The 27,375-nt window shown below is 36.9% G+C and overlaps 2 protein-coding genes and 1 long non-coding RNA gene across 5 annotated transcripts in view; 1 reads left to right on the forward strand and 2 right to left on the reverse strand.

The window, feature by feature from the left end:
- Positions 1-364: 364 nt before the first annotated feature.
- Positions 365-9,448, reverse strand: LOC148951352 (uncharacterized). Of its 2 annotated transcripts, none has more exons than XM_089090248.1 (2): positions 9,353-9,448; positions 365-1,508 (listed from the first exon to the last, which is right to left on the reverse strand). In XM_089090248.1, exon 2 carries the CDS (start codon positions 1,500-1,502, stop codon positions 444-446), a length of 1,059 nt encoding a protein of 352 aa, XP_088946374.1. In that variant the 5' UTR covers positions 1,503-1,508; positions 9,353-9,448; the 3' UTR covers positions 365-443. The 2 variants fall into 2 exon arrangements, with proteins under 2 accessions (XP_088946374.1, XP_088946375.1); XM_089090249.1 differs by lacking the exon at positions 9,353-9,448 and adding an exon at positions 4,865-4,938.
- Positions 9,449-9,598: 150 nt separating this feature from the next.
- LOC148951353 (uncharacterized) overlaps positions 9,599-27,375 on the forward strand; it is a 66,712-nt gene continuing 48,935 nt past the window's right edge. The window contains exon 1 of one of the 2 annotated variants that reach the window (XR_016141905.1): positions 9,599-9,835. This is a non-coding gene — a long non-coding RNA (uncharacterized LOC148951353). The remainder of the gene's footprint in view (positions 9,836-27,375) is intronic. The other variant, XR_016141906.1, reaches the window with a different exon arrangement.
- Positions 14,666-27,375, reverse strand: part of LOC148951354 (uncharacterized) — a 162,255-nt gene continuing 149,545 nt past the window's right edge. The window contains exon 9 of the mRNA XM_089090814.1: positions 14,666-14,903. Coding sequence (XP_088946940.1) covers positions 14,736-14,903 — 168 coding nt within the window. The 3' untranslated portion in view covers positions 14,666-14,735. The remainder of the gene's footprint in view (positions 14,904-27,375) is intronic.

The following is a 27,375-nucleotide window of genomic DNA, read 5'->3' on the forward strand; positions in this document are numbered from 1 at the left end:
ATTTCTTCCGCATGAAAAGTTATTAAAAGAATAAAGAAGTTTTTAGGACACAAATCAAATTTTCAGAATCTGAATGCTAACACTGAAAATTTTTAAAGCGTCTTAGACTGATATTGACGGAGATTTAAAATACCATTCTGATAGGAATAATGATCAGGCGACAGCCTAATGGACTAAATGTTTTTTTTTCCTTTTTTTCTCATTATGAAATTCTGGTCAGTCTAAGTGTTGTTAGAAGAAGAATATATCAATTATGTTGTACATTGTCACACGAGTAGTGCTGAAGATTTACGATTAGCACGAGGGTAGATCTAAAATAACCTGATTGGTAAGTAAATCTTGAAACGCTCTACATTAAACCACATAACACAGAAGCTGTATCAATTTATTCAAAATGATATGTTCTAACAATTATACTTTGTACATATTTTTTATTCTAAATCTTAGTAAGGTAGGTAAATACACCCAGCAGAAACTTCTTTTCTCGCACCTGTGGCAGTCTTCACTGTGGAAGGAATCCCTCTGACTCTGAGATAGCCAAGGTAAGCAAAAATTATTGCTTCTCGAAAGTCAACTATAGATCTTTCTGGTAATATGATATCTAAATTTGGGTTAATTTTATTACTTAGAACTCCAACTAGGTGCTTGTTATTAGCTCCTCCTCCACTTATCAAGACTTTTCCTTCTTTAAATAAGTTTATCTGGTCGGCTATTTTAGTTGATATGAAATCACAAAGTGTTGCTAAAGTATCAGCTGGACTATATTCTTTGTCTAATAAAGGTTTTACCTTTTCATCAAACCACTCTTTTCCTGTCGATTTGGGAAATGCTAACTTAAAAATCTCAAGTTTTTCTAGATCATCGTAGAGTTTTTTGATGGGATTCCCAGAAGATGCGACAATTCCATCTTCATCATATTCTTTACCAGTTCTTCTGGCCACTTCATTCAAAGCCATATTGCAGAAACACACATCCCCAGCAATACGATCCACGCCGTCTTGGAAAGACAAATTCGTTATACCCCCGAGATTTAGACATACTTTATACTCTGAAAATAAATCTTTATCTCCCTTAGGTACCAGTGGTGCACCTTGCCCACCTAATGCTACATCTTGGGAACGGAAATCGCTGATAGTCGGTACACCTGAAATGCATGCGATAGCTCCTGCATGTCCAATTTGAAGTGTCATTCCATGTTCAGGTTGATGAAATACTGTATGACCATGGGAAGCTATGTAATCTGCAGATTCATTCGATTCTTCTAAAAACCGTCTGCAAAGGTCTCCATAATAGTGACCAAGGTCAAAGTGGAGCTTAGTAAGCTCTAAAGCGGAAACTTCCATCGATTCATGCAGGCGCTTTCTCATATTTTCATCATAAGGATATGTTTTGCCCTTAATAAAATTCCAGCCATTTTCGTTGAACTCAGCTAGAGCAAGATCTATACCGTCCAGAGACGTTCCAGACATCAAACCGAGAATACGATGAGAAGGTAGTGCCATCGCCTTCTAAAAATAAAGAAGATACAATTATTTAATTTTCATTGTGAAATGTAGCTTTTAAAATTAATTTTACTTGAATCTAAAATAAATGCGACACTTTAAAAAAAGAGAACACTCTAAAATTTTTTCTTGCCTTTGAGCTTCATGTGGTAGTTCAGAAGGATTTTCTTTGTTGGGACCTAAAGTTCCCTATTTTTTCGGAATTCCCAAACATTTAAAAATTCCTGTTGTTTTTAGGACAGCTTGTGGGAGGGGTATTTTCCTTCTAAACTCTCTCCCCATGAAATATATACTTCAAATGTATTTTCTTGGCAAAATTCTTGTCTTACTGAACTATCCTACCTTCCCAAAAATGTGTTCTCAAGAAGTGGCTGTGCTTGGGTCAAATACAACCAAGAAACTTACACAGCTTTATGAAGTTGTGTTGACCTCAGGCTGCTCTGTGTAGCGGTGAGTTTTGCTCGCGTTCAAAATTGCGGTGAAACCTTGTAATAACATATTAAAAGGAAATGCGGCATTTGGCTTTTGCGTATATGAATCTTTTTATACGTAATAATTCCTTTTGGAAATAGCCTAAATGTTTGTCACCTTTAAGAATGTGAAACATGTCAATCATTGTATCAAAAAGAAGTTCTACAACAAGAACAGCGGTTGAGTGAAGTCAGAGGGTTCTCATTTAGAAAATGTATACATTGCAACCTTTCTATTTACCCTCTCGCGGGTGAATTTTGAAACCTTACGGAATCGCATTTTGAAGACACTATTTCCAGACCAAAAAATAGCAAAGATTTCAGATATTTATTCAGAAAACACATAAAAAATGAAAAACAGTCAATTTTAAAAGTATCCTCATATTTGGACGTTGCCCATTACGGAAGCGTTCGACAACATTCAAAGCATTCAGGGCCAAAGAGTTTGAACCTTTTTACATTCGAAACGTGTTTTACGTTTACAGGTCTGCTCGCGGCACCTTGATACGTTTTCTTTTTTGTATTTCGACGGCCAGTGCCCTGACATTCCATCAAACATGACTTCTTTCGAGACCGACTGGACCAAATTCTTCTTTGGAAGTGGTAGACGACCTGGATGCCCATGAATTGTGCGCATCCTACCCTGCCATTGTTCTTCTCTTAGCTACTCCATCCCTTTACAGCATCAACTGGATGGTACTCAGCGCATGAGGAGCATAGGTGAACAAGGTTATTGTCTTTTTCACCGCAACACAGTGATACCTTTCACTGACGTTGTATATGAGGCAGATCCTCGGTCTTTCTTTTTCTTTTCTTTCTCTCCGACCAGTTTGTTCGCAGCGTCACCAAGTTTGTTCGCACACATTGTACCGACGCTGTAAATATTTTCTTTGGCAAACGTTTTTATGATAGTGATTGAAGTGAAGAAGTTGTCGAAATACACCTTCGCAATCTTCTTTTCAAGGCCACGACAAAGGCGAATAACAACATCACCATCTAAGCCGTGCTCGGAGGTCTAAGTACACCCGTTGCTTCCCTGGTACGGTTCGAATTTGTAAATGTATCCTGACACACCAGAACGCACCCAAATTTCAAAGCCTCATTTCATTAATTTTGACGCCATATATTGTTTTAGGCTACCCCTGCCTTTGAAAGGTGCCATCATTTCATCAACCGAATTATATTCTTCACCAGACAAGGCGGCTTTTTATGCACTGAGAAGAAGCTCGAAGAAAGCCCTTATCTTATGATAATGGTCTTAGTTGCTTTGTTCCTGGCTTGTGAAATGCAGGCATTCACGCATCTTTTTGAAACACCTGCTTGATATGTAGTCGGGTATAAGCGGTAATCGCAAAGACCGGGATCATTAGTTCTCAGGACTTGGATAGCGAACATAGCTCATCACTAATAAAGATCCAAGATAAATGCGGAGTTTAGCAACGGTAAGACCAAGCTCACGGCATTTTTTTTTATCATAGCGCAGAAATTAGAATCACGGACTATTTTCTCTAGGATTTCAAAAGTCATCAATGTTTCGAAATAATCAATAGCGTCTGCCCCTTTATTTAGATTTAAGAGGACGCTTTGCTCACCGGTAAAAGAGGGTACAATTGCTCCAATAGGATTGTCCCCACTTACTTTCCTTAGCCTCACCCTTTTAAATTTAGTTTTCCTGGCCACTCTGCATACCGTTGGCATAGAATTTTCGTTTCTAACCGCGTCACAACTATCAGTTAGCTTGGTTGATATATTAGCAGCTGGTTGCTTACTAGAAAATGTTCTTATAATTTTTTAGGAAGGTGGTTGCTCTTAGTCATTTGTATCCCTTTCAGATACAACCTCGGAACTCGGTTGAGTAATTACGTTGTGACCGAAGAAAGTGTCTGTAACTTCAGATGAGACCCAGTTTGGGTCTCGACCCTCCTCTTCATCACTTGTAAGATCTACATCTGACTCTTCGTAATTGATATCAGTTTCCTTATCAAATATGATTTTGATATCTTCTTCGTCAGTCAACTTACCTCGCATCTACAAAAGAATATTTACTTTATCATTATTATTTTTACGACACACAACAAATGGGAACAATACTCAAACATGGACATAATGAACAAGTTTGCCATCTAACTAAATCAGAGTGATAATGTCAACTTCAACGGTTAGGTGCCTCTCCAGATGTATTACTATTAGTATAGTAGGGCACTGTCCTCAGAGGTAGACAGTTATGATTCTGCATCAGGAACGAATTTGGGCAATGTGCTCATGAGTGTATAAAAAGAAGATGGCCACAAATCCTAGCCTAAATTTTGTAAAGCATTAAAAGATAAACCAGCGCACTCACTTTTTGTGACTAAGGACAATAAATATTCTCGATTTTGACTGTCATCTCTTATTCGTTTTAGAACTGTTGGGTAGATGCCTAGTACAGTACGATAGGAACACCTATTGAGAAGAGATAGCACTGATGTGGCCAAAAAACAGCGAGTTTTAAGCTGGAGGAGGGTTGAGGCAAAGTGCCCTCAAAAAAGCACCAGCGCCCGCAAGTGGGTTAAAACGTTCAATCAAACCTCTTTTATTTAGGATATTTCTATTATTTTGGGCTCTAGCCCCGTGGATTGTATTTATGAAGTGGTCTAAGAAGGAACTTTTCCCAGATTTTCGGGCTTTCCAAGCGATTTGATTAAATGACTGTCTCACAGTTTTAATCTAATGCTATGTAAGGCTGTAATTGTGTCAAGTTACAAGATAAAAGGCTACTTTCAATTCACATGGTAGGTTCTCTGTTGAGAAATACTGTTGCATTTTCCATAGATATCGGGTAGAATAATTTTCAACACAAATCTAAAGATAAAACTAAATCTAAAAGTGGTTGTTTTGAAAAATAAAACTTACAAGAATGGACAAAGAGCCCAAAGTAAGACATAGGAAGATGCTTATGAGCTCCTAACTTTCCAAGTTAGGTCTTGATCTGGTTTCCCCTTTGATCAGATTTGATTAGTATAAAGGAGGCTAAATCTCAGAATTTGCATTCAAATGAGCCCTTCTTCAACTTTCTGAAACCATCTGTTCTTTTGTTCTTTAATAAGTGATCGATTTCGCGTTGACTATGCTGTGAAGGTATCTTCTATATCTATTTATTGCCAGATCTGAGAAAATGTATTCATTATTTCTATGAAATCTCTCAAAGATGAGGATGAACGAAAAACTACAATCGGAAACACAGAGCCGAGTTTTAATTTTAAATCCTTTGTCAATTGTTTGTCAGAATTTTAATATTCTATGTACAATCAAACAGTTCGTGGTAACGAACCGTGAGCAAGGAGTGACCCGGCTCAATAGTAACCGAAACTCTACAAAATGGAATTTTGATACAAATAGATGCATCAAAAGAATCAAATTTTAATGCTGATTTCAAATATATAAGTTTGATCAAGTTTAGTCCTACCCATCAAAAGTTACGTGCCTAATAAAATTTGCCTGATTTTCGAAAAAAAGGGGAAACACCCCCTAAGAGCTATAGAACCTTATTGAAAATCACATGATCAGATTCAGCGTATCAGAGAATCTTACTGTAGAGGTTTCAAGCTCCTATCTGCAAAAATTTGGAATGTTGTATTTTTTTTTTTGCCAGAATAAAGATCACGGATGCGTGCTCATTTTTTTTCCAGGGGTGATCGTACCGACCCATTGGTCCTAGAATATCATGGGAGGGCTCATTCGAATGGATATTAAAAGTTCTTATGCCCTTTTTAAGTGACTAAAAACATGGAGGGTAACTAGGCCCCCTCCCACTCTCATTTTTGCCCAAAGTCACCTAATCAAAATTTTGAGATAGCCATTTTTTTCAGCATGGTCGAAAATATAATAACTATGTCTTTTAGGATGACTTAATCCCCAAAAGTCCCCGGGGGGAGGGATGAAAGTTTTGAACTTTACCCAATGTTTACATATAGTATTAGTTATTGGGAAGTATACAGATGTTTTTTTTTGGGGGGGGAGGGGGTATTTTTTCTGTTTGTGGGGGGTGGGGGGGGGGGTTAAGGGTTATGTGAGAGGATCTTTCCATGGAGGTAGTTTTCATGGGGCAAGGGACATTGCTATGAAGGGGGTGCCGGATTTCCCAGTATCAAACAGTTCGTGGTAACAAACTGTAAGTAAGGAGCGACTCGGCTCAATGGTAATCGAAACTCTAGAAAACGGGTACTTAAAACGAACAGAAATTATTCCGTATATGAAAGGGGTTGTCCCCTCCTCAACGCCTCGCTCTTTACGCTAAAGTTTGACTTTCTCACTATTTTTTTTGAACAATAAAAACTTTGGCGTAAAGAGCGAGGCGTTGAGGAGGGGACAACCCCTTTCATATAAGGAATAATTTCTGTTCGTTTTAAGTTTTAACGTCGTTCCTTAATTTCAGTTAAAAAAAACTTGTTTTTTTATATTTAATTTTATTTAAAAAACGATCAGAAATTAAATAAAAAAAAGTTTTTCAACTGAAAGTAAGGAGCAACATCAAAACTTAAAACAAACAGAAATTATTACGTATATGATTGGAATTGCCCCCTAGTCAATGCCTCGCTCTTTAAGCCAAAATTTTTTTTAGTACTTTCATAAGAGCTATTTATTCTAATTAACGGTCTTTGTGATTAAGGGGTCACTTTTAAGTAATTGGAACAAAGTTCGAACTTTAGCGTAAAGAGCGAGGCATTGACTAGGGGGTGAACTCCCTAATATACCTATTAAAAATATATGAATATAGAAGCTCGTTACGTAAGTTAATTCGTAGGTTACGTATATTTATTACTAATAAAAACGTTCGTAAATAAAATTAAACAACTTTCGAGAAACCCATTTAACCAAACAAAAGTAAAATTAATATGCAAATTTTGTTTTAATTATTCACGTACGATGAGCCAATATCAAAACCTGCATTAATTCAATAACGTTCAAAAATTAAATAAAAAAAACAAGTTTTTTTTAACTGAAAGTAAGGAGCGACAATAAAACTTAAATCGAACAGAAATTATTCCGTTTATGAAAGGGGCTGTCCCCTCCTCAACGCCTCGCTCTTTACGCTAAAGTGTTTTATTGTTTTAAAAAATAGAATTGTGAAAAAGAGTCTAACTTTAGTGTAAAGAGCGAGGCGTTGAGGAGGGGATAGCCCCTTTCGTATACGGAATACTTTCTGTTCGTTTTAAGTTTTAATGTCGCTCCTTACTTTCAGTTATAAAAACTTTTTTTTTATTTAATTCTGGAATAGCTTCCAGAACAGCTAATGTGAAATTTGATCCAAGAGACTGGAACACCAGAATAAACACCTCTCCCTAAAAACCTTCAATTCTTATCTTTTATATAATTCAGAAAATTCAATGAAGGTTTTAGAGATTTAAAGCAAGCTGTAACATGGCTTTTAAACAAAGTTCTTTTTTAATTTTTGGCCAGAATGCATGCGGAACCTGAATATACGAATCTACTCACTAATGTTGACTTAGTGAATAGCAAATTCTTACTCTTTTACCCTAGGACGCTTCGTGTGGAAGGGGTAGTTGTAAGAATCTTGGGAAGGGGCTTTCTCAGTTGAAAATTGAAATTCCTAGTGCACTTTCCAAGAGTCAAAAGTTCTTTGCAACCGAAAGTCCGGGCCAACCAGTTTCCCTTTGACTCTTTTTTTCTAGGGTAAACCAGTAGCCCCCTATGGCACAGTTACAAAAATTCCAGATAGCGAATTTTCTTACAATGTGTGAAAGCTCCTACAAATATTCATCTGAGAATGACATGGCCCGCGCAGCCAGGGACAAGAACCTTAAAATATGCAAATCATCCATTGAATACAAACAGGTTTTATTGTGAATAAAATGTGGGCCTGCTTCATGTTAGCTGTCCGATTGCCTTAAGACCTCCAGGGAGATCCGAAAAAGTGCACAACAGGACCATGAATTTTTTCCCCGTGGCTTGAAACTTACAACAGTAAGTCGCCAAAGGACAGCAATTCCAGAAAATTCTTGGGGGGAACGTCCCCTCCCCCCTCAAAAAAAGAAACAGGGCCTATAGAAGAGCCAAAACTATTTTAACTGATTGGCTTGAACTTACACACTGAAGTCCTTGGAACAGGTGCACGCTACTGCACAACAAAAATAGAACAAAATTGGTTCATCTGAAAAGGGGCTTGAAAATGGGCTTCAAATCTTTTTTTTTCTGAGGACTTGAAACCTGTATCTATAAAGTCCCAGTAAGCAATTTGTATAGTATCATTGGTCTGGTATGCAGTAAATTTTGATAAACATTTTTTATTTCAAACTTTTAAGTATGTGTCTTTCAAATGTTTGAAATCAACTGATAAACCATTTATTGATTACGTTAATTTAAAACATCGCTTCACCGAACTAAACAGATTGCTCTAAAAATGACGGGTTTACTTTCAAAAGTGTGTATTTAGTCATCAATTATTTTCTACTCCTTCGAATCAAATAGAGTAAAAAGGAAAACTATCGACAAAAAAAAGTGCCGTTATACATTAGGATTCAATTGAAAGGCAGGAATGTATTTATTCTAAAAGATACGTTTTACTTTCCTGTAACATTGATTAGCATTGGGAGTTTATTCTTTTTTTGCATATTATTTTTAATACAACGCAAATGACATTCTAGGCTCTTGAGTGCCTTGAATATTAAATGAAAAATAAAACTTTAATGATAATCCTTTTTGAATGTGTTATTTTTTTCTTTAATCTATGACTAAATACAAATTTTCCTCCAATCAGGCTGTTCAATTTCTTTTCTTCCTTCGAATAAATAGTCGATTGTAGAAATTAGACCTCGATGTCACACCAATTTATCGGTGGCGCGCCACCGATGAAAGGCGCACCAGCATAGATAAAAATTTCGGTGGCGCGTCGCTAAAATTTTAGTAAACATCCTCAGATGTTCCATCAGCCACGGACGTAAGTATACTGTGTGTCATAGAATACAGGCACAAACATAGGGTGGTGGGGTCTTCGGGACAGTAGCCTCCCTTGTCCTTCAAAATCTAGATTTTCTACAATTAATCCTTAAATGACTTACATTATCCCTAAGATTTTCCTTGTTTCACATTTTTTTTAATTTGCCTGTCAATTAGAAAATGTCCCTCTTGATCCTCCCATAAACTATTGTTATACATATACCTGCTGTAGTAGTAATGGTATCAACTGATGACGGAATTTATGTGGTCAATATTTACTCAACATTCTATGAAAATTGTATCTTAAATCTAGTTTTTGTAATTCAAGATTTATATGGGTTCAGCGCATTTCCAAAGCTCTAGTTTACACACTTTTTTGGTTTAAAAAAAGTGTTAAAGGACAGTAATTCAAATTTAATAAATTGTAACATTTAAGAATAATACCTGATTAGATTTAGCACTAATTGATAACTTTATAACTTAGTGTGTAACATCTCTTAAATTATTAAACGCTACTCTTGTAGGATTCGCCTATCATTAAAAACATAAGACTTCTTTCTCCTGAGAGATAAGATCGTCTATTTACTTTTTCAAAGCTAAAAAAACAAACAAAGATAATAGTCGGTCCAAGCACGCAGTTTTTATGGACAAAAAAAAAAATATGTACTCTTCATTGCTAAGTCAGTTCCGCCGTATTATAAATATCAAGAAATTAGTGAATAAAACAACACTCATCAAACATAGGGTTATTCTGATGCCATTCTTCAAATGCTAGGGATAACCCACAACCGTCAAAAAGTACCCGCAAGCACAGTGTTATATTTGCATAGCGATGTTTCTTTCATTATATGAAAGAGAATGTTTACATTTAACAAACTTTTACATTGAAAATAATCTTACAAAAGGAAATAAGTCACTTAATGGTTGGTAAGATTCACTGAATGCTTAATGTTTTGTCCTAGTGTTACTTTTTTTTTGAAACATTGGCCAAATTTTGAAATAGGAATTAACTACTAGCTAATTCGGAAAATGGATCAAGTTACAAATCACAAGAATCAACGTTTAAATTAAAAAAATAAGCATACACTAAAATAATTGATGTCGTCCAATCCAACAAGGCGAAATCCAAGTTGTCAGTTTCTTTTTTTTATTATAGGTTAATTTTGTAACTCGAATATGATTTAAAATTTGACTCATTGATTTACTAAATAAGTGGAAGTAAACTTTCAAACAGTTGAAGCTTCGCATCTATTTACATATGTATAATTTTTTTGATTCTTTTTCGGTTGAAGATTTTCAGGAAAAAAAATCGCATTTTGTTCAGTGGTGAGAGCAACAACAGTTTTATTGTTGTACTTTGTGTTTTCTTTTTTTCTATGTCCCTGATTTCGAGTAACCACTGAAAAGTAGCAAGGGTGTAATCTCAACGGTTTTTACGAAAAGTATAGACCTCAAACCAGATTGATGTACATGACAATTTCTTAGAAAGCTGTATGTAATCCTTGCATGGGTCCAAAAAGGTGGTTTTAACTTGTCCTTGAGCCAGAGCCTATACCGTGTAAGCTGAATTGGCTTTATGATCGGGGAGGAATCTCAACAGCTGTAACAGGCTTTTGTTTTTTTTTTCGCCACATTTCTACTTTTGGCCGAAAAACTCTGTTCTGGAAGGCAACCAAGCAACCTTAAGTTCAAACAAAAGAAGTTATGATGTGCAGCGGTTCCCAGAACCCATTCCCAGAACACTTCCTATTAATAATAACCTGGATAGTTTGGAGATACAAAAAAAGGAACAGATTCCCAAAGATCCAAAAGTACTGCCAGCTGTTGTTGCAAGCTATTTCTATTTATGATTTTGATTAACTTCTCTGATTTAATTTTCTGGGTTTGGGACGAAAGTACAGGAATAGTACATGTGCAAACTAAAATTTAAGAGTTTCCTTATTACTGAGGAGAAGTGGAGTGATTCCTGGTTCTTTTCTTAATAGTGATATAAAAAAGTTGGCCAGCTGCAAGAAAATTAACTTTGGAAATAAGCAAATTAAGATTTTTTTTTGCCGCAGGTAAAATTCAATGAGCCGATTAAAACATATGACACCACTTTTTTTTACAAATTTGTTTGTGGGCTGCACTATTTTGGATAGGACTGACAGCTTCATTTTTGTCGTACATATCGGATAAGCTGCACCTAGTGCTCTCCCACCGAAGACTTTTTATCATAAAAATGGTCAGGTAGCAGCTTTTGTACCCATACAACGATGGCCTTATCCACTAGAATAAAAACCCAGCAGCTTCAATTACAAGAACGAACAAGAACGTCTCCATACCCCCGTGAATTTTAATCTTTTCATTTTAGATCTTTGGTTGCACACATATCGTATGTTTAGGGCTGAGCATCAGATCGTCCCTAAAACAGAGCCAACTCTTTCGATACAGAGCTGTGGAAGGTTTTGTAGATACCTTGGAGATACGCTACACTTATTGTTTTTTATATTTTTAGGAGCTTTATTGACTACTAATAACAATTTTCCGCAGCACCAAGAAGTCGGATGTCAACACAGCTGCACACACTCCTCTTCCAGCCCAATCTATTTATAGCTTCACTGTTTACTTCCTGCCAGGAATTTTAAGTTTCCTTTAAATGCTTTCTTATGACCTCTTCTACCCCCTTTCGGGACAGCCTTCTTATCTTCTGCCAAATTACAACCCGAAGCAAAATTTGCTTTTGGCCAAAAAGAGCTTTCTTTGGCGATCTATAACCCTTCATCTTTTAAAATTGGCCCAGGAATCTTAGCTTTTCTTTCATTATAGCCCTAAAAAGTCAGATTAAACCATATTTCCCGTAAAGCTTATTGTTTGATATACGGTGAGTCAAGCAACTGGCTAAAATTATCGTAGATAATTCCTCTGGTAGCACCCATATTTGAAGCATTCACACTTCAGAGCCATTCTTAACCATTGTCAGTACCGTGGCTTCCATCATTTTAATCTTAGCTACTGACACCAATAAAATCGACTTTCTTATCTTTGCTTAAAGATGTTGTTCTTCCGATAAAGCAAAAAATATTATTATATTTAACCTCGGGCTTGTGTACCGATGAAACAGAACTTGAGCTTAGACCTAAATTCACAATCTTCTGGTCATCAAACATTCCACCATTTGGTTCTTCTTGACGCATAACACCTACATTTTCAATTTACATAAAATTGTTAGAGGTCCTCTCCTGCTTCAAAGATCTTTTCATATCTCTACATTTTTCTCTAGACAAATTGATTAAAATATCGCTTTATACTATGTCTTTCTTTAGTTCTATGACAAATAGTCGAAAAAGCACGAATAAAAATCATTTTGCACCCCGCTTTGGAGTCCAAACCGTCGCAGTTTTTCAGTAAAGTAAAAAGTCTGACTGGCAAAAGTTCTCAACCAGTTGACTTCATGAAGGAGGAGCCTCTAGAGAAAACCGCGAATGATTTAAATGCCCATTTTGCTTCAATTGTGCAGTCTTACCCCCCTCTTCCACCCGAGGATCCTCCAGTAAGTTTAACTACTCCTTCAGATGATAATTCAATTGTTGATATTTCATGAGCAATTATAATCCGTAAACTCTCTTCGTTAAAAAGAACTTCCGTTCCCCCTTTTGACATTCCAGTTGCTCTCATTAAAGCATTTGCTAAAGAATTATCATTTCCCCTTCAGATAATTTTCAATAATATAACAAAAACAGGATATTTTCCAAAGAAATGGCAGAAAGGGTTTATTACTCCCATTCCAAAGAAAGGAGCAGCTAATGATTTCTCTGGTTTCCGGCCGATTACAGTTACGTCAGTTTTTAGCAGAATATACGAAAGCTTTGTTGCCGCATGGCTGAAAAAATATCTTTTGAAAGTAACTGATCGAAAGCAATTTGGTAACATCCCTAAGTGTTTGTCAGTTCATTACCTCGTTAATTTAATTGATTTTATTTTAAAACACCTGGATGAACATTGAAAATGGATAAATTTGATTGCAATTGATTTCAGAAAAGCATTTGACCTTGTTGATCACAAAACCCTTTTAGAAAAAATGGCGGAAAAAATATACCCAGCTTTATTATTAAAATCATCAAGAGCTTCTTAACAAATAGAGAGCAAACTGTGAAGTATAAAGAGCAATTTTCCACTTCTCTGCCAGTTTTTTGTGGAATTCCACAAGGAACTGTGATTGGCCGCTGGGCTTCCTCCTCATGATAAATGAAATTGCTGCTGAGCTGGAGGACAGATGGAAATACGTTGACGACTTGTCCTTAACGGAAATCGTATCTAAGGATTTGAAGAGCAATGCTGCTGGTATCATTGACCAAGTTACCTCAGAGGTGGCTGAACTAAATATGGTCTTGAATAAAGACAAATGCTCGGTCACGACATTTTCTTTTCTTCAGAATACTCAACCGTCTTTCGAACCTCCTATTGCTTCCGAGATAATAAGCCATAAAATAAATTTACTTGGTGTGGTGATTTCTTCTGACCTCTCATGGTGGGAGAATACAAAGACAATTGTAAAAAAATCTAACAGCGCAATCCAAATGCTAAAAACACTGAAAAAATTTTGAGTTCCTAAGGACAAGCTGAAACTAATATTTTACACTTTCATCCACCCCTTAGTTGAATATGCTTGTCCAGTTTGGCACTTTGCCCTTACCCAGGATGAAATTGATAAAATAGAACGAGTTCAGAAGAGATCACTGCAAATCATTTATGGCAGTTCCCCTCTACCTTACTCCTTTTACCTCAAGGAATTTAAACTTGAATCCCTGTCTTCCCGTCGAGGAAAATTATGCCAAAGATTTGGCTCCACTCTCCTTCAACATCCCATCTACCGATCATTCCTTCCCCCACCCTTTGTTCCTATAAGATCTCGCCCCCCAGGGAAGTGGCTGAGAAAGTTCCGAAACTAACCTCAGTCCACTGTAACACCATTCGCTACAGTAAAAGCTTTGTGCCAAGCTTTGTGAAATATTACAATGATCTCTAGTGTTTTTATTGTTTAGTTTATTTTATCCCGCCGAAGTTTTATCAGATAATTTTATTCTCAATCTCAAGTGTTTTTATCCTTTAGTTTATTTACCCTGACGAAGTTTTATCAGACAACTTTATTTTGTCAATTATGACTAAGAGACATCATATTTGGGCTTTGCCCACGAGAGCTATGTCTTGTTTTTGAATTAAATGAATTTGAATTTTATTCTCTCATAAATATATCTTTATAAGGATACTAACTCGTCGGCTGTCTTATACATTAAATTTAGGATTTATTAAATATTTTACTTGCATTCATATAGAGTGCTTACACGATGAAAAAAGAAGACAAACTTAAATATCAGTAAACCATGATGAGTATCTATTTTACATAAATTTTTGTATAATTTATCAATTTATTATCTTTAAATAATTCAAATATGTTGAACAAATTTTATGAATATGTAAATATACTTGCTTTGTAAATCTGGACAATAACACATAGCACAACCCGTAACTATTGAGGAAGATCATAGGGTTGTCTGGTGAGTTATTTATTTCTTAGCTTCTAATATAGCTAGGTGCTTAGAACTATTCTTACTGATATAGAATATATTTAAGAAAACCAACCTGATAAGGATATACAGCATTCTCTAAGCGTCTCTATTAAAGTGGGTATTACATAAACAGACATGAACCTTACCTTGAGTACTGTCTTGTCCCTATCAAAATCAGATAAATTTCGTCTTTCTAGAATAATTACATAGCGAACATTTTAATTTACAAAAAAATTATAACAGAAATGATCGAAGGTAAATTTATCCATTGAAAAACTCTAGGTCAATACTACTGCCTTGTGAACACATGGGCCATTAGGGCCCTTTTGAAGCGCTGGCCATAAATAGGTTTTAATAGAATTTTGTCTAGGATTTGAGTCATGGAATCGGACGTGGAGATTTGGATCAAAAATTCTTGCTTCATATTCCAATGCGAATGGTGGTGTCTGAAATAATTTTTTTCATAAGTAGGAAAAAGTGGGAAAAAGATGAAAAGTCAAAATACAATTTCCATATTAATATTCAAGTATGAACAGATTAATAGAGAAAAAAAATACTTCTTTCATTTTAGTTTTAGAACTCACTTTAGAAGAAAGATAAAAAAAAATTCACCTAGACTTTTCAGTCTTACGGCCAATAAGTGATCTTTCAATGTTATTTTCAACTCTTTAGGGTTGGTCAAAATCTACTTATCACTCTGTCTTTTCAGTAAACAAAAAAAAAAGATTCAAGATCTCCGACTCTTTGATTTCAAAAATAAGACTGAAGAGTCCCTTTTTTCAGTAGGCTATTCTAATCTATATACAAGAATATTAAGGAAGGATTATATATCGAAAAATCAAAGAGTTCTTGGTAACGAACTGTAAGTAAGGAGCGACCCTGCTCAATAGTAACCGAAACTCTAAGACCCGGCTACTTATCACTCTGTCTTTTCAGTAAACAAAAAAAAAGATTTAAGATCACCGACTCTTTGATTTCAGAAATAAGACTGAAGAGTCCCTTTTTTCAGTATTCTAATCTATATACAAGAATATTAAGGAAGGATTAGATATCGAACAATCAAACAGTTCGTGGTAACGAACTGTAAGTAAGGAGTGACCCTGCTCAATAGTAACCGAAACTCTAAAACCCGGAATTTTGATACCCATAGCAAGGGCGGATCCAGGATTTTTTTTCGGGGGGGGGGGGTTTACTAATTTTCGACTCAGTTTTCGACTAATTTTACTGATTTTTACCTAGGTTTTACTAATTTTCGACTTATTTTCGACTCGGTAAAAAATTTCGGGGGGGGGGGGGGTTCAAACCGGGTTCCCCCCCCCCCTTGGATACGGCCTTGACCCATAGATACATCAATAGAATCAGATTTTCATGCTGATTCCAAATATATAAGTTTCATTAAGTTTAGTTTTACCCATCAAAAAGTTACGCGCCTGAGAAAATTTGTCTTATTTTCGAAAAAAGGGGAAACACCCCCAAAAAGTCATAGAACTTCAATGAAATTCCCACCATCGGATTCAGAGTATCAGAAAACCCTACTGCGGAAGTTTCAAGTTTCTATCCGCAAAAATGTGGAATTTTATATTTTTGTCAGATGCGTGTTTTGTCAGATCACGGATGCGTGTCTTTTTGTTTGTTTGTTTTGTTTTCTATTTTCCCCAGGGGTGATCGTATCGATCCAGTAGTCCTAGAATATCGTAAGAGGGCTTATTTGAACGGAAATTAAAAGTTCTAGTGCCCTTTTTAAGTGATCAAAAATTGGAGGGCAACTGGGCCCCCTCCCACGCTCATTTTTTTCCCAGTCACCCAATCAAAATTTTGAGATAGCCATTTTGTTCAGCATAGTCAAAAATCTAATAAATATGTCTTTGAGGATGACTTAATTCCCCAGAGTTCCCGGGAGAAGGGCTGGAAGTTACGAACTTTGCCCATTGTTTACATATAGTATTGGTTAATGGGAAGTATAAAGACGTTTCAGGAGGGATTTTTTTCTGATTAGGGGGTGTTGGAGAAGGGGGTTACAGGTGAAGATCCTTCCATGGAGGATGTTTCCTTGGAGGAAGGGACATTCTTATGAAGGGGGCGCCGGATTTCCTAGCATTATTTAAAAAACGATCAGAAATTCAATAAAAAAAAACAAGCTTTTTCAACTGAAAATAAGAAGCAATATTAAAAATTTAAACTAACAGAAATTATTACGTATAGGAAGGGGTTCACCCCCTAGTCAACACCTTGCCGTTTACGCTAAGTTTTTATTATTAGTTTCAAAGAAGCTAACTATTATAATTAGCCGGCCTATGTGATTCATGGGTTTATAATTCGAAAAAATTTCGAAATTTAACGGAATGAGCAAGGTATCGACTAGGGGGCGAACTCCCTAATATACGTAATAAAACATACGAATATAGAAGTTCCTTACGTAAGTAATTTATAAGTTACGTCAGAAAAAAATTTCGAGAAAGCCATGTAGCAAAAAAAAAAGTAAAATTGTTATGAAAATTTCATTTTAATTATTTATGTACGGTGAGCCAAAATCAAAGCTACATTAATTCAAAAAAGTTCAGAAATTAAATAAAAACACAAGTTTTTTAACTGAAAGTAAGGAACGACATTAAAAATTAAAACGAACATAAATTATTCCGTATATGAAAGGGGCTGTCCCTTCCTTAATACCTCGCTCTTTACGCTAAAGTTTGAATCTGTCACACAACTTTTATTTTTTTAAACAATAAAAAACTTTAATTTCCATTAAAAGTGGAAATTAATGTGATTTTAATGGTTTAATAGAAACTAAACAACTAGTACCATTGCTAGTGCACAGTACAGGTTAGTCACTAAAAATTGTTCTGTTTTCGTATTCGTTTATTTAAATAGGTATCATAGCACTAAAAAATTAACGCTAAATTATACTAATTTTACAATCACAAAAGAAATAGAAAATGCGAAAAAAAGGTTACTTGTTAAATACACTTAAAAAATATGGCACGAAGGAGTTTACAAATCTTTTCGTACGGCACTTAACGGGTTGTAGTTTATTGTGATGCCTAGTAATTCTGCTAAGCGGGGTCCAAGTATTATTTTAGCAGCACGTTTTTGGACATCTTCTAGTTCTGAAGACATGTAAGCAGTGTTTTGAGAACTCCAAACGGAAGAGCACTACTCGAGGATGAGCCTGATGTAGGTTGCATACACCAGTAGGAGTCTTCGATCAGAGAAGCCCAACCTGTGCATACTTGTTAAACTCTGGATTGAGTAGTGACATTTTGCGTGCAATATTGTCAACATGCAGCTTAAACGAGCAATCATCTTTAAATGTTACACCTAGGATTGTTGCAGAGAAAACAGTTGGAAACGGCACATCTGGGGTTATAATGGCCCACTTGAGTGGATTGAATTGTATAACTTTCGATTTTTGTTCATTCACTCGTAGGCCATTTGATTGGCACTGGTTGATGAGGTCCGTGAAGAAAGTGTGGTCAAACTGCTTTTTTGCTACCGTATTTCGTACTGTGTACTTGAGAAGTGAAGACAAGTCGTCAATTTACGATAAAGTTGCACCAGTGTTCGTGAGATTTTCTACCTGTGAAACGGCCTGTAAAGTGTTTGCGAGTAAATCAAAATTGGCTGGTTCGAAAATATTTTTGTCTGAGTCTCTAACCAAGCGCCATCGTGATATCTTGAGTGCCGCGAGAGACAAGTTTGGCGTGAAAAATGTATGGTCAGATCGTGGTTAGGTTCTCGCAATGCTTCCGGGTGAGCGAGCTGCTCGTCGAATAAACTTGCTTTCAGATTGCGTTTAGTTTGTTGTTTATGAGTAGTTTGGTAGTGTTTATCTCGTTAAGATGTTCTATATTGCTCTTTATTTAGATTTTTATTTTGTTGGTTACTTTTTTATTTCTTATGAGTATAAATATCGTCCCATTTGAGTGCGGAAAAGGGATGAATTATAGAATTTTTTTTTTAAGTTGATATGAACAGTAGTTTACGTGGAAGATTGAGTGATTTGCAAAATAATCCATTTAATGTTGATGATTATTTGTTGACGGATATTAAAAACGATGGGTCGCAAATTAGTTTTTGTCCATCTCTTGATAGTAAATATCGCCAGTTATCAGTTTTGGAGGAGTTAGACCGGTCTGGATTTCATGCATGTATATGGAATTGTCATTTAACGTCTTCTTACCATGAGATTTTTGATTTTATTTCCCGATCTAATAATTTACATTTAATGGCATTATGTGAAACATTATTAGGTCATGATACCCTTCTCTCGTCGTTTAACTTTCCAGGTTATGAACTGATTGCTCGAAGTCGATAATCAATGGGACGTGGAGCCCTGGCTTTCATTGTCCGACAGGATTTGAATTTTAAAATTAGAAAGGATTTGGACATTTGAAAGGAGGGTAAGATAGAAACCTTTAGTATAGAAATTCAGTTTGAAAATCGAGCTTGTATTTTTACTGTTGTATATAAGCCACCAAGTGCATCATTTGAAGAGTTTGCTGAAGGATTTGAATTTCTTGCTGCAAAGGTAAATAGATCTAGTCAAGAGTTTATATGTATGGGAGACTTTAATTTTGATTTGTTAAATATGCATGGAACAGATTAGGATTTTTTGAGCCTGATGATATCAAATTATTTATACCCGACCGTGAGCATTCCAACAAGAATCACGGATCATTCGAAAACGCTCATCGATAATGTGTTTGTGGCTTCAGCGATACTAAGTAAAGCGTGCTGCTCTGTTGTTTTAAGCCCAGCCTCCGACCATCTTCCGGTTGTATTGCATTTGAATTCTGAAGTGAAGAAAAATAGCAGAAAGAATAAAATACCAATGCGTGAACTGAAGCCAGTTAATCTGAAAAAATTTGAAGAACAAATTAGTGTTATTAACTGGTAAACAGTACTGAATGAAGATCATCCGTCGGAAGCATTTGAAAAGTCTAACCAAATAGTGTCGAATATTTATTATAGCATGTTTCCGCTTAAAGAAACAAACCCCAGAAAGAATATACCGAGAAAACCGTGGTGTGATGATGAGCTGCTTAATCTGTTTAATATGATAAAGAAGGCTTGTGAGGACAATCTGAATATTCCGCAAAATAATGAGCTCCTTGTGATGTATAAAGAGCTAAGGAATAAGGCAATTACCCTAAGAAGGAAAAAAAAGAAGGCATATTTTAAAAATGTATTTGAAGAAAGTAAAGGTAACCCCAAAGCAACATCGTAAGTTGAGAATGATCTTCTAAAATGTCCTATGAAGCCATCGGAGCCAAAAATTGTGCTAAATAATAGGACCTTGGAAGAAACTGAGGAAATCTGCAACGCATTTGGACAATATTTCTCTGAAATTGGCTGCAAGATTCAAGAAGAAGCAAGGAACTCTCATGTTTTCGAATCAAGCAATTTTGTGGATGAGTGAGGAAGAAGCTTTGTAATGAATCTCTAGCCTTGTACTGAAGAGGAGGTACGCAAAATTGTTAGCACGATTAAGTCAAACAGTGCAGGAGTTGATGGATTGAGCCCTAGAACGCTCAAGTCGGTTCTGGCTCATTTGCTTCCTGTCCTCGTATACCTTATCAATATTTCTATGGAAAAGGGGATGTTTCCGAGTGCGCTTAAAATAGCTAAAGTTGTACCGTTGCACAAAGGTGGAGTCAAAACTGACATATCTAATTCGAGACCAATATCAATTCTCCCGATTTATTCAAAAATTTATGAAAAGATTGTTCATCACCGGCTTTACGAGTATCTGATGAAAATTGGTGTTTTACACGATGGTCAATTTGGCTTCCGGAAAGGACATTCGACGACGCAAGCAGTCCAGCATCTTCTGGAAAATATTAACTCAGCACTTGAGAATGGCGAGCAGTGTATGGGCGTTTTTATTGATTTTATAAAGGCTTTAGACACGGTTGATTTTAAGATTTTATTTGAAAGGCTGTATTATTTAGGCATAAAGGGTAGTGTTTTTAATTGGTTTGAATCATATTTATGTGAAAGGAAGCTATGAGTGACTTTGAGTAACAAATCTTTTCAGCTGTTTCCCATAAAGTGTGGTGTTCCACAGGGCTCAGTTCTTGGTCCTCTACTGTACCTGATATTCGTAGACACAATGAGATTCTACATTCCCGGAGCTTCAGTTACTTCGTTTGCTGACGACACGGCTTTAGTGATTGCAGCAAAGTCGCTGCAAGAGCTCTTGTTCAAGGCGAATAAGGCGCTTGATGGCCTACATGAATTTGTTTTTGCTAGCCTACTTAGCGTCAATGCATCAAAAACTAATTGTATGATGTTTACGAGGAATGGTTCTGCTCCCACTCTCCCTGGTGTCATTATTTACAATGGCCTACCCCTCTCACAGGTCGAAGAGATCCGATGTCTGGGATTCATCCTGGATCGAAACTTGAGGTAGAGAAAACACTGCGACATCATAGCATGCAAGCTGGCGCGGGGCCTTGGAGTTCTGAACCGTTTTCAAAATTTTTTACCTTTGAAAATTCTGCTTTTATTGTATTTTTCATTAATAGCGCCTTATATAAATTATGGTTGTTTGATTTGGGAAAGTAATTTTAGTTGCAATTTTAGAAGAGTTCAAGTTCTACAGAATAATGCTATAAGGTTGATTGGAAGGTATGATCGTGGTATTGATAGCACTAAATCACTTTTTAGAAAGTTTAAAATTTTAAAGGTTGGTGAAATAAGAGATTATCAAATTGGAGTAATTGCATTTCAGTGTCTGAATGGTCTTGCACCCGATTTTTTTATGAATATTTTTAAGCCTAATTCGTTTTATCACGCTTATTCGACTAGGAGTGCGGATAGTCTTGTATCTGAGCAACAGAGCACAATGAGAACGAGTCAAGTGACCAGACACATGGGCTCGTCAGTTTGGAATTTGTTCCCAGATTCTGTTCGTCAAGCTGAGAGTGTGCCGCAACTTAAAACACGTATTAAAAATCATTTCTTTTCAGGAATTTGGTAGTGTTAAAGGTTCGAGAGAAGGCTTTTTTTTTCTTTTTTTTTGTAGATATATTTTTTTTTAATTTTGTGCCATTATATATTTATCATTAATTTCAGTTATTATTATTGTTATCCCCTTTTTTCATTTTATTTGGTGTGTTGAATTGTCATGCAGGATATCCAACCGGTCGCTTTTTCAAGCATCTTCTTGCTTTATTGCGACTTGTTGTCACATTTAGTTGTTTTTTTTTTAATAAAAATGTATGAACCTGAACCTGAACCAGAATTAACTTCAAATACTCTTCGAATTCTGCTAGGATTGGGTTGATAACGGCAATGAATAAAAGAACAGATCGTTTCATCTCTTGGGGGCAGCTGCAGGTTAGTTCTGACCACTCAGAACAGGAATCTTCGCCAAACAAATGATAAACTGATTGCCATCTGTCACTAATAGTAGTATTTGGCTTTTAGCTCCCATCTCCTTCAGATTTTTCAAATCGGTTAGGTCTTTTATAAGATTACTTGAAAAAACTTTTTCCACAAAATAAGTTTTTCAAAGAAAAGTAAAGAACTCAATTAAATAAAAATGAGCAAAAATTAAATCAAATAATCTACCAAGCGTAAAACTACCGCAAACCAGCAGCGATAAATAAATGAAACCCAAAACGAACAGAAATTACAATAAATAGGCGACTTAAACTCAAAACGAGCAGAAATTAACATAGGTTGGGCTCAAAACCCCTATGCCTCCCCAAGGCCAGAACATAATTTGCACTTTACTGAAAAAGATATCAATGTTCTTACTTTTATAACTTTAATAAATTAAATAATATTAACATTTTGATTACTAAATATCAGTACATGTATATTAAACTGACAATGCACATTCATTTGTATTTTTTTCAGTAAAGTGCAAATTATGTTCTGGCCTTGGGAAGGCATAGGGGTTTTGAGTCCCTCAAATCACTTTCGACTGTTAAAAAGGGCACTAGACCTTTGTATTTCCAATCGAATGAGCCCTTTTTCAAGTTTCTACGACAAAGACTTCAATAAAAACTTATATGCCCCCAGGGCATAACTTATAACCCTTGCCCTGAAGACTGTGGGGGAGTGTCCTGCTCAAAGGTATAATTTCCTGAACTTTTAAACTGCGTAGAACAAAATGGCTATATCAAAATTTTGATTGGATGTGTTTGGGAAAAAGGTGGGCGTGGAAGGGGTGTTAGTTGCCTTCCAATCCCTTTCAACCATTAAAAAGGCACTAGCCATTTCAATTTCCAATCGAATGAGCCCTTTGAAGTTTCAACGACAACGCTTTCTTTAAAAACCTTATATGCCCCCAGGGCATAACTTAAACCCTTGCCCTGAGGGCTGTGGGGGGTTGTCATCCTCAAAGACCTAATTTCCAGAGCTTAAAACTACGTTGAATAAAATGACTATCTCAAAATTTTGATTCAATGTGATTGGGGAAAAGGTGGGCGTGAGAGGGGGGTTAGTTGCCCTCCAATCACTTTCAACTATTAAAAAGCGCACTAGCCCTTTGAATTTCCGATCGAATGAGCCTTTTTTAAAGTTTCTACAACAAAGCGTTCTATAAAAACCTGATATGCTCCCAGGGCATAACTTACAACCCTTGCCCTGAAGGCTGTGGGGGAGTGTCCTCCTCAAAAACATAATTTATTTCTGGAAATCAACTACGCTGAACAAAATGGCTATCTCAAAATTTTGATTGGATGTGTTTCAGGAAGTGGTGGGCGTGGATGGGGTGTTAGTTGCCTTCCAATCACTTTAGACTATTAAAAAGGGCACAAGCCACCTAATTTCCAATTGAATGAGCCCTTTTCGAAGCTTTTACGCCAACTTCTTCGATACAAAGTGCCCTGCTCTAAAGGAAACAAAAATAATAAATAATACATTGGGCCAACATCGTTCTTATATGTCTCCAAGCCATAACTTAAAACCCTTTCCCTGAGGGTTTTGGGGGAGTGTCCTCCTCAAAAACATATTTTCTATCTGGAAATCAACTATGCTGAACAAAATGGCTATCTCAAAATTTTGATTGGGTATGTCTGGGGGAAGGGTGTGCGTGGGGGGGGGCTAGTTGCCCTCCAATCACTTTCGACTATTATAAAGGGCACTAGCCACTCCAATTTCCAATCGAATGAGCCCTTTTTGAAGTTTCTACGACAACTCCTTCGATACGAAGTGCCTTGGTATGGAAAACAAAAAAATAAATAATACATTGTGCCAGCATCGTTCTTTACTTTGGCAGCGCGATTGCGTTGCCTATGATCGAACGTTTTTTTGTAGTCCAGTTAAATTAAGTCAACAATGCTATTAGAATTGACCAGCCACTGGACGATTAAGTGGTAAATTCGTACTAGATATACTGCCGCGCCATATTGGTACGAATCTATCGAAGGCACATTTTTTTTGTAAAAGAGAGTGGTAAATAAAAGCCTCAGCTACCATTGCTAAGTTGGTAGTTATTGATATGGGTCTCAGTCGATCATATGACTGGGGTGACTTAACTTTCGGTATGACACGGACATTCTTAGTTCTCCACATCTTTGCAGATAATTGTTCTGTAGATCGCTGGTTTATTACAGATGAAATTGGTTTGGCTAGGAAAAGTTTGTCACTTATGGCTGGGTAAGCAGAACAAATTTGTGTAAAAAACTTGTTAACGTCAGATGTTTTAATTAAAATACCGATTGGGATGTTGATTCGTACTTCACTTCCTTTCTTTTTTCCCCTAAGCTGTTTTACTGCACCGTGCCAATAGTGTGACTCTGACTTTAGGAGTGGCGCTACTTTTCCCGTAGGTAACTTTTTCGAGAAGCTCGGAAGGCCGAAATGACTATTTCTCATCTTGTTCACATTTAGTGTGTCTCCTGCGGCATGGAGTTTACATCGTTCTTTGATCATTGTTTTAATCTTAGTATCTAACCACGGCTTATCCGTCTCACAAATCATGCATTCCTTGACTGGAAAAAAACATGGTAACCTTTAATGGCCTCTGTTTCCGTTGTAATAATCCGAGCACTCAGCAATTATTGCTAGTGGTGTCGAGTTGATGCGTAAGACAAGCTCTAACTCGTCCACATTATTCATCAGTTATCTGGAGTTGAACAGAATCCCACATGGGAAATGCAATCAAGCAATTAGAGTGACTGGTTTTAGCATAGGAGGGAGGTTATCCGAGATGTTCAAAGCTTCATCGCAGTAATAAGGCCTCAATATTGTTATAGTTTCTGAGCAATGTAAAGTAATTACGGGTCTCAAGTGTTGCTCATTCTTTGGCTTTTATGTTCCGCTTTCATTACGAACTGTGAGATTACTGGTATACAGTAGTCGCTGTTATAAAGTACACAGCGCTCTCTGCGTTCTGGGACTCTTCTACCTGCGCGTTTTCCACGCCATAGTACCATAAAGGCAAAGATATCATAGGCAGCGCGCTAGCGCTGCCTATGATGTGGACACAATGAACGATGTAAAGAGCAATGTAAAGAACGATGTGGGCACAATGTGTTTTTTTTGTTTTTTTTTCTCCATACCCGGACACTTAGTATCGAAGGAGTTGTCGTAGAAACTTCGAAAAGGGCTCATTCAATTGGAAATTGGAGTGGCTAGTGCCCTTTTTAATAGTCGAAAGGGATTGGAGGGCAAATAGCCCCCCCCCCTTCATTCCCCCAAACACATCCAATCAAAATTTTGAGGTAGCCATTTTGTTCAGCGTAAATGATTTCCAGATAGAAAATATATTTTTGAGGAGGACACTCCCCCCAACACTCGGGGCAAGGGTTTTAAGTTATGCCCTGAGGGCATATAAGAACGATGTTGGCACAATGTACTATGTATTGTTTTTTTTTCTTTAGAGAAGGGCACTTCATAAGGAAGAGGTCATCGTAGGAACTTCAAAAGGGGTTCATTCGATTGTAAATTGAGAGTTCTAGTGCCCTTTTCAACAGTCGAAAGTGATTTGAGGGCAACTAGCCCCTTCCCACGCCCATCATTCCCCCAAAATCATCCAATCCAAATTTTAGGATAGCCATTTTGTTCAGCGCGGTTGATTTCCAGATAGAAAATATGTTTTTGAGGAGGACACTCCCCCACAACCCTCAGGGCAAGGGTTTTAAGTTATGACCTGGGGGCATATGAGGTTTTTAAAGAAGGTGTTGTCGTAGAAACTTCAAAAAATGCTCGTTCGATTGGAAATTCAAAGGGCTAGTGCCCTTTTTAATACTCGAAAATTATTGGAGGAAAACTAGCCCCCCCCCCCTCCACGCCCATCATTCCCCCAAACACATCCAATCAAAATTTTGAGGTAGCCATTTTGTTCAGCGTAGTTGATTTCAAGATAGAAAATATGTTTTTGAGGAGGACACTCCCCCCAACACTCGGGGCAAGGGTTTTAAGTTATGCCCTGAGGGCATATAAGAACGATGTTGGCACAATGTACTATTTATTGTTTTTTTTCTTTAGAGAAGGGCACTTCATAAGGAAGAGGTCGTCGTAGAAACTTCAAAAGGGGCTCATTCGATTGGAAATTGAGAGTTCTAGTGCCCCTTTCAATAGTCGAAAGTGATTGGAGGGCAACTAGCCCCTCCCCACGCCCATCATTCCCTCAAAATCATCCAACCAAAATTGTAAAATAGCCATTTTGTTCAGCGCAGTTGATTTCCGGATAGAAAATATGTTTTTGAGGAGGACACTCCCCCACAACCCTCAGGGCAAGGGTTTTAAGTTATGACTTGGGGGCATATGAGGTTTTTAAAGAAGGTGTTGTCGTAAAAACTTCAAAAAAAGCTCGTTCGATTGGAAATTCAAAGGGCTAGTGCCCTTTTTAATACTCGAAAGTGATTGAAGGGCAACTAGCCCCCCCCCCTCCACGCCCATCTGTTCCCAAAACACATCCAATAAAAATTTTAAGATAGCCATTTTGTTCAGGGTAGTGGATTTCCGTATAGAAAATACATTTTTGAGGAGGATACTCCCCCACAACCCTCAGGGAAAGGATTATAAGTTGTGCCCTGGGGGCATATGAGGTTTTTATTGAAATCTTTGTCGTAGAAACTTCAAAAGGGCTCATTCAATTGGAAATTGAAAGGGCTAATGCCTTTTTTAATTGTTGAAAGTGATTGGATAGGGACTAACACCCCTCTCACGCCCACCATTTTCCCACCATTTACTTAGATAGCCATTTTATTCAACGTAGTTGATAGTTTTGGAAATTAGGTCTTTAAGGATGAAAACCCCTCCCTCCACAGCCCCCAGGGCAAGGGTTGTAAGTTATGCCCTAGGGGCATATAAACTTTTTATTGAAAGCGTTGTCGTAGAAACTTCAAAAGAGCTCATTCAATTGGAAATTGAAAGGGCTAATGCCTTTTTTAATTGTTGAAAGTGATTGGATAGGGTCTAACACACCTCTCACGCCCACCGTTTTCCCAAACACGTCGAATTAAAATTATGAGACATCCATTTTGTTCAACGTAGTTGAAAGTTCTGGAAATTAGGTATGTGTGGATGATAACCCCCTCAGAGCCCTTAGCGCAAGGGTTGCTAGTTATGCCCTGGGGCATATAAAGTTTTTATTGAAAGCGTTGTCGTAGAAACCGCAAAAGGGCTCATTCATTTGGAAATTTAAGGGGCTAGTGCCTTTTTTAATAGTTGAAAGTGATTGAATAGCGACTAACGCCCCTCTCACACCCACCATTTTCAAAACATATCCAATCAAAATTTTGAGATATCCATTTTGTTCACTGTAGTTGAACGTTCTGAAAATTAGGCCTTTCAAGATGATAATCCCCCAGAGCCCTCAGTGCAAGGGTTGTAAGTTATGCCCTGGGGGCATATACGGTTTATATAGAAATTTTTCGTATAAATCATAGGCAGCACGATCACGCTGAATAAGTAAAGAACGGGGACACTCGAGAACGAGACAAGAAACGGGGAATA

Source organism: Artemia sp. Qi Xiang Cuo, chromosome 6 (assembly GCF_049724085.1).
Source record: "Artemia sp. Qi Xiang Cuo chromosome 6, ASM4972408v1, whole genome shotgun sequence".
Classification (NCBI taxonomy): domain Eukaryota; kingdom Metazoa; phylum Arthropoda; class Branchiopoda; order Anostraca; family Artemiidae; genus Artemia; species Artemia sp. Qi Xiang Cuo.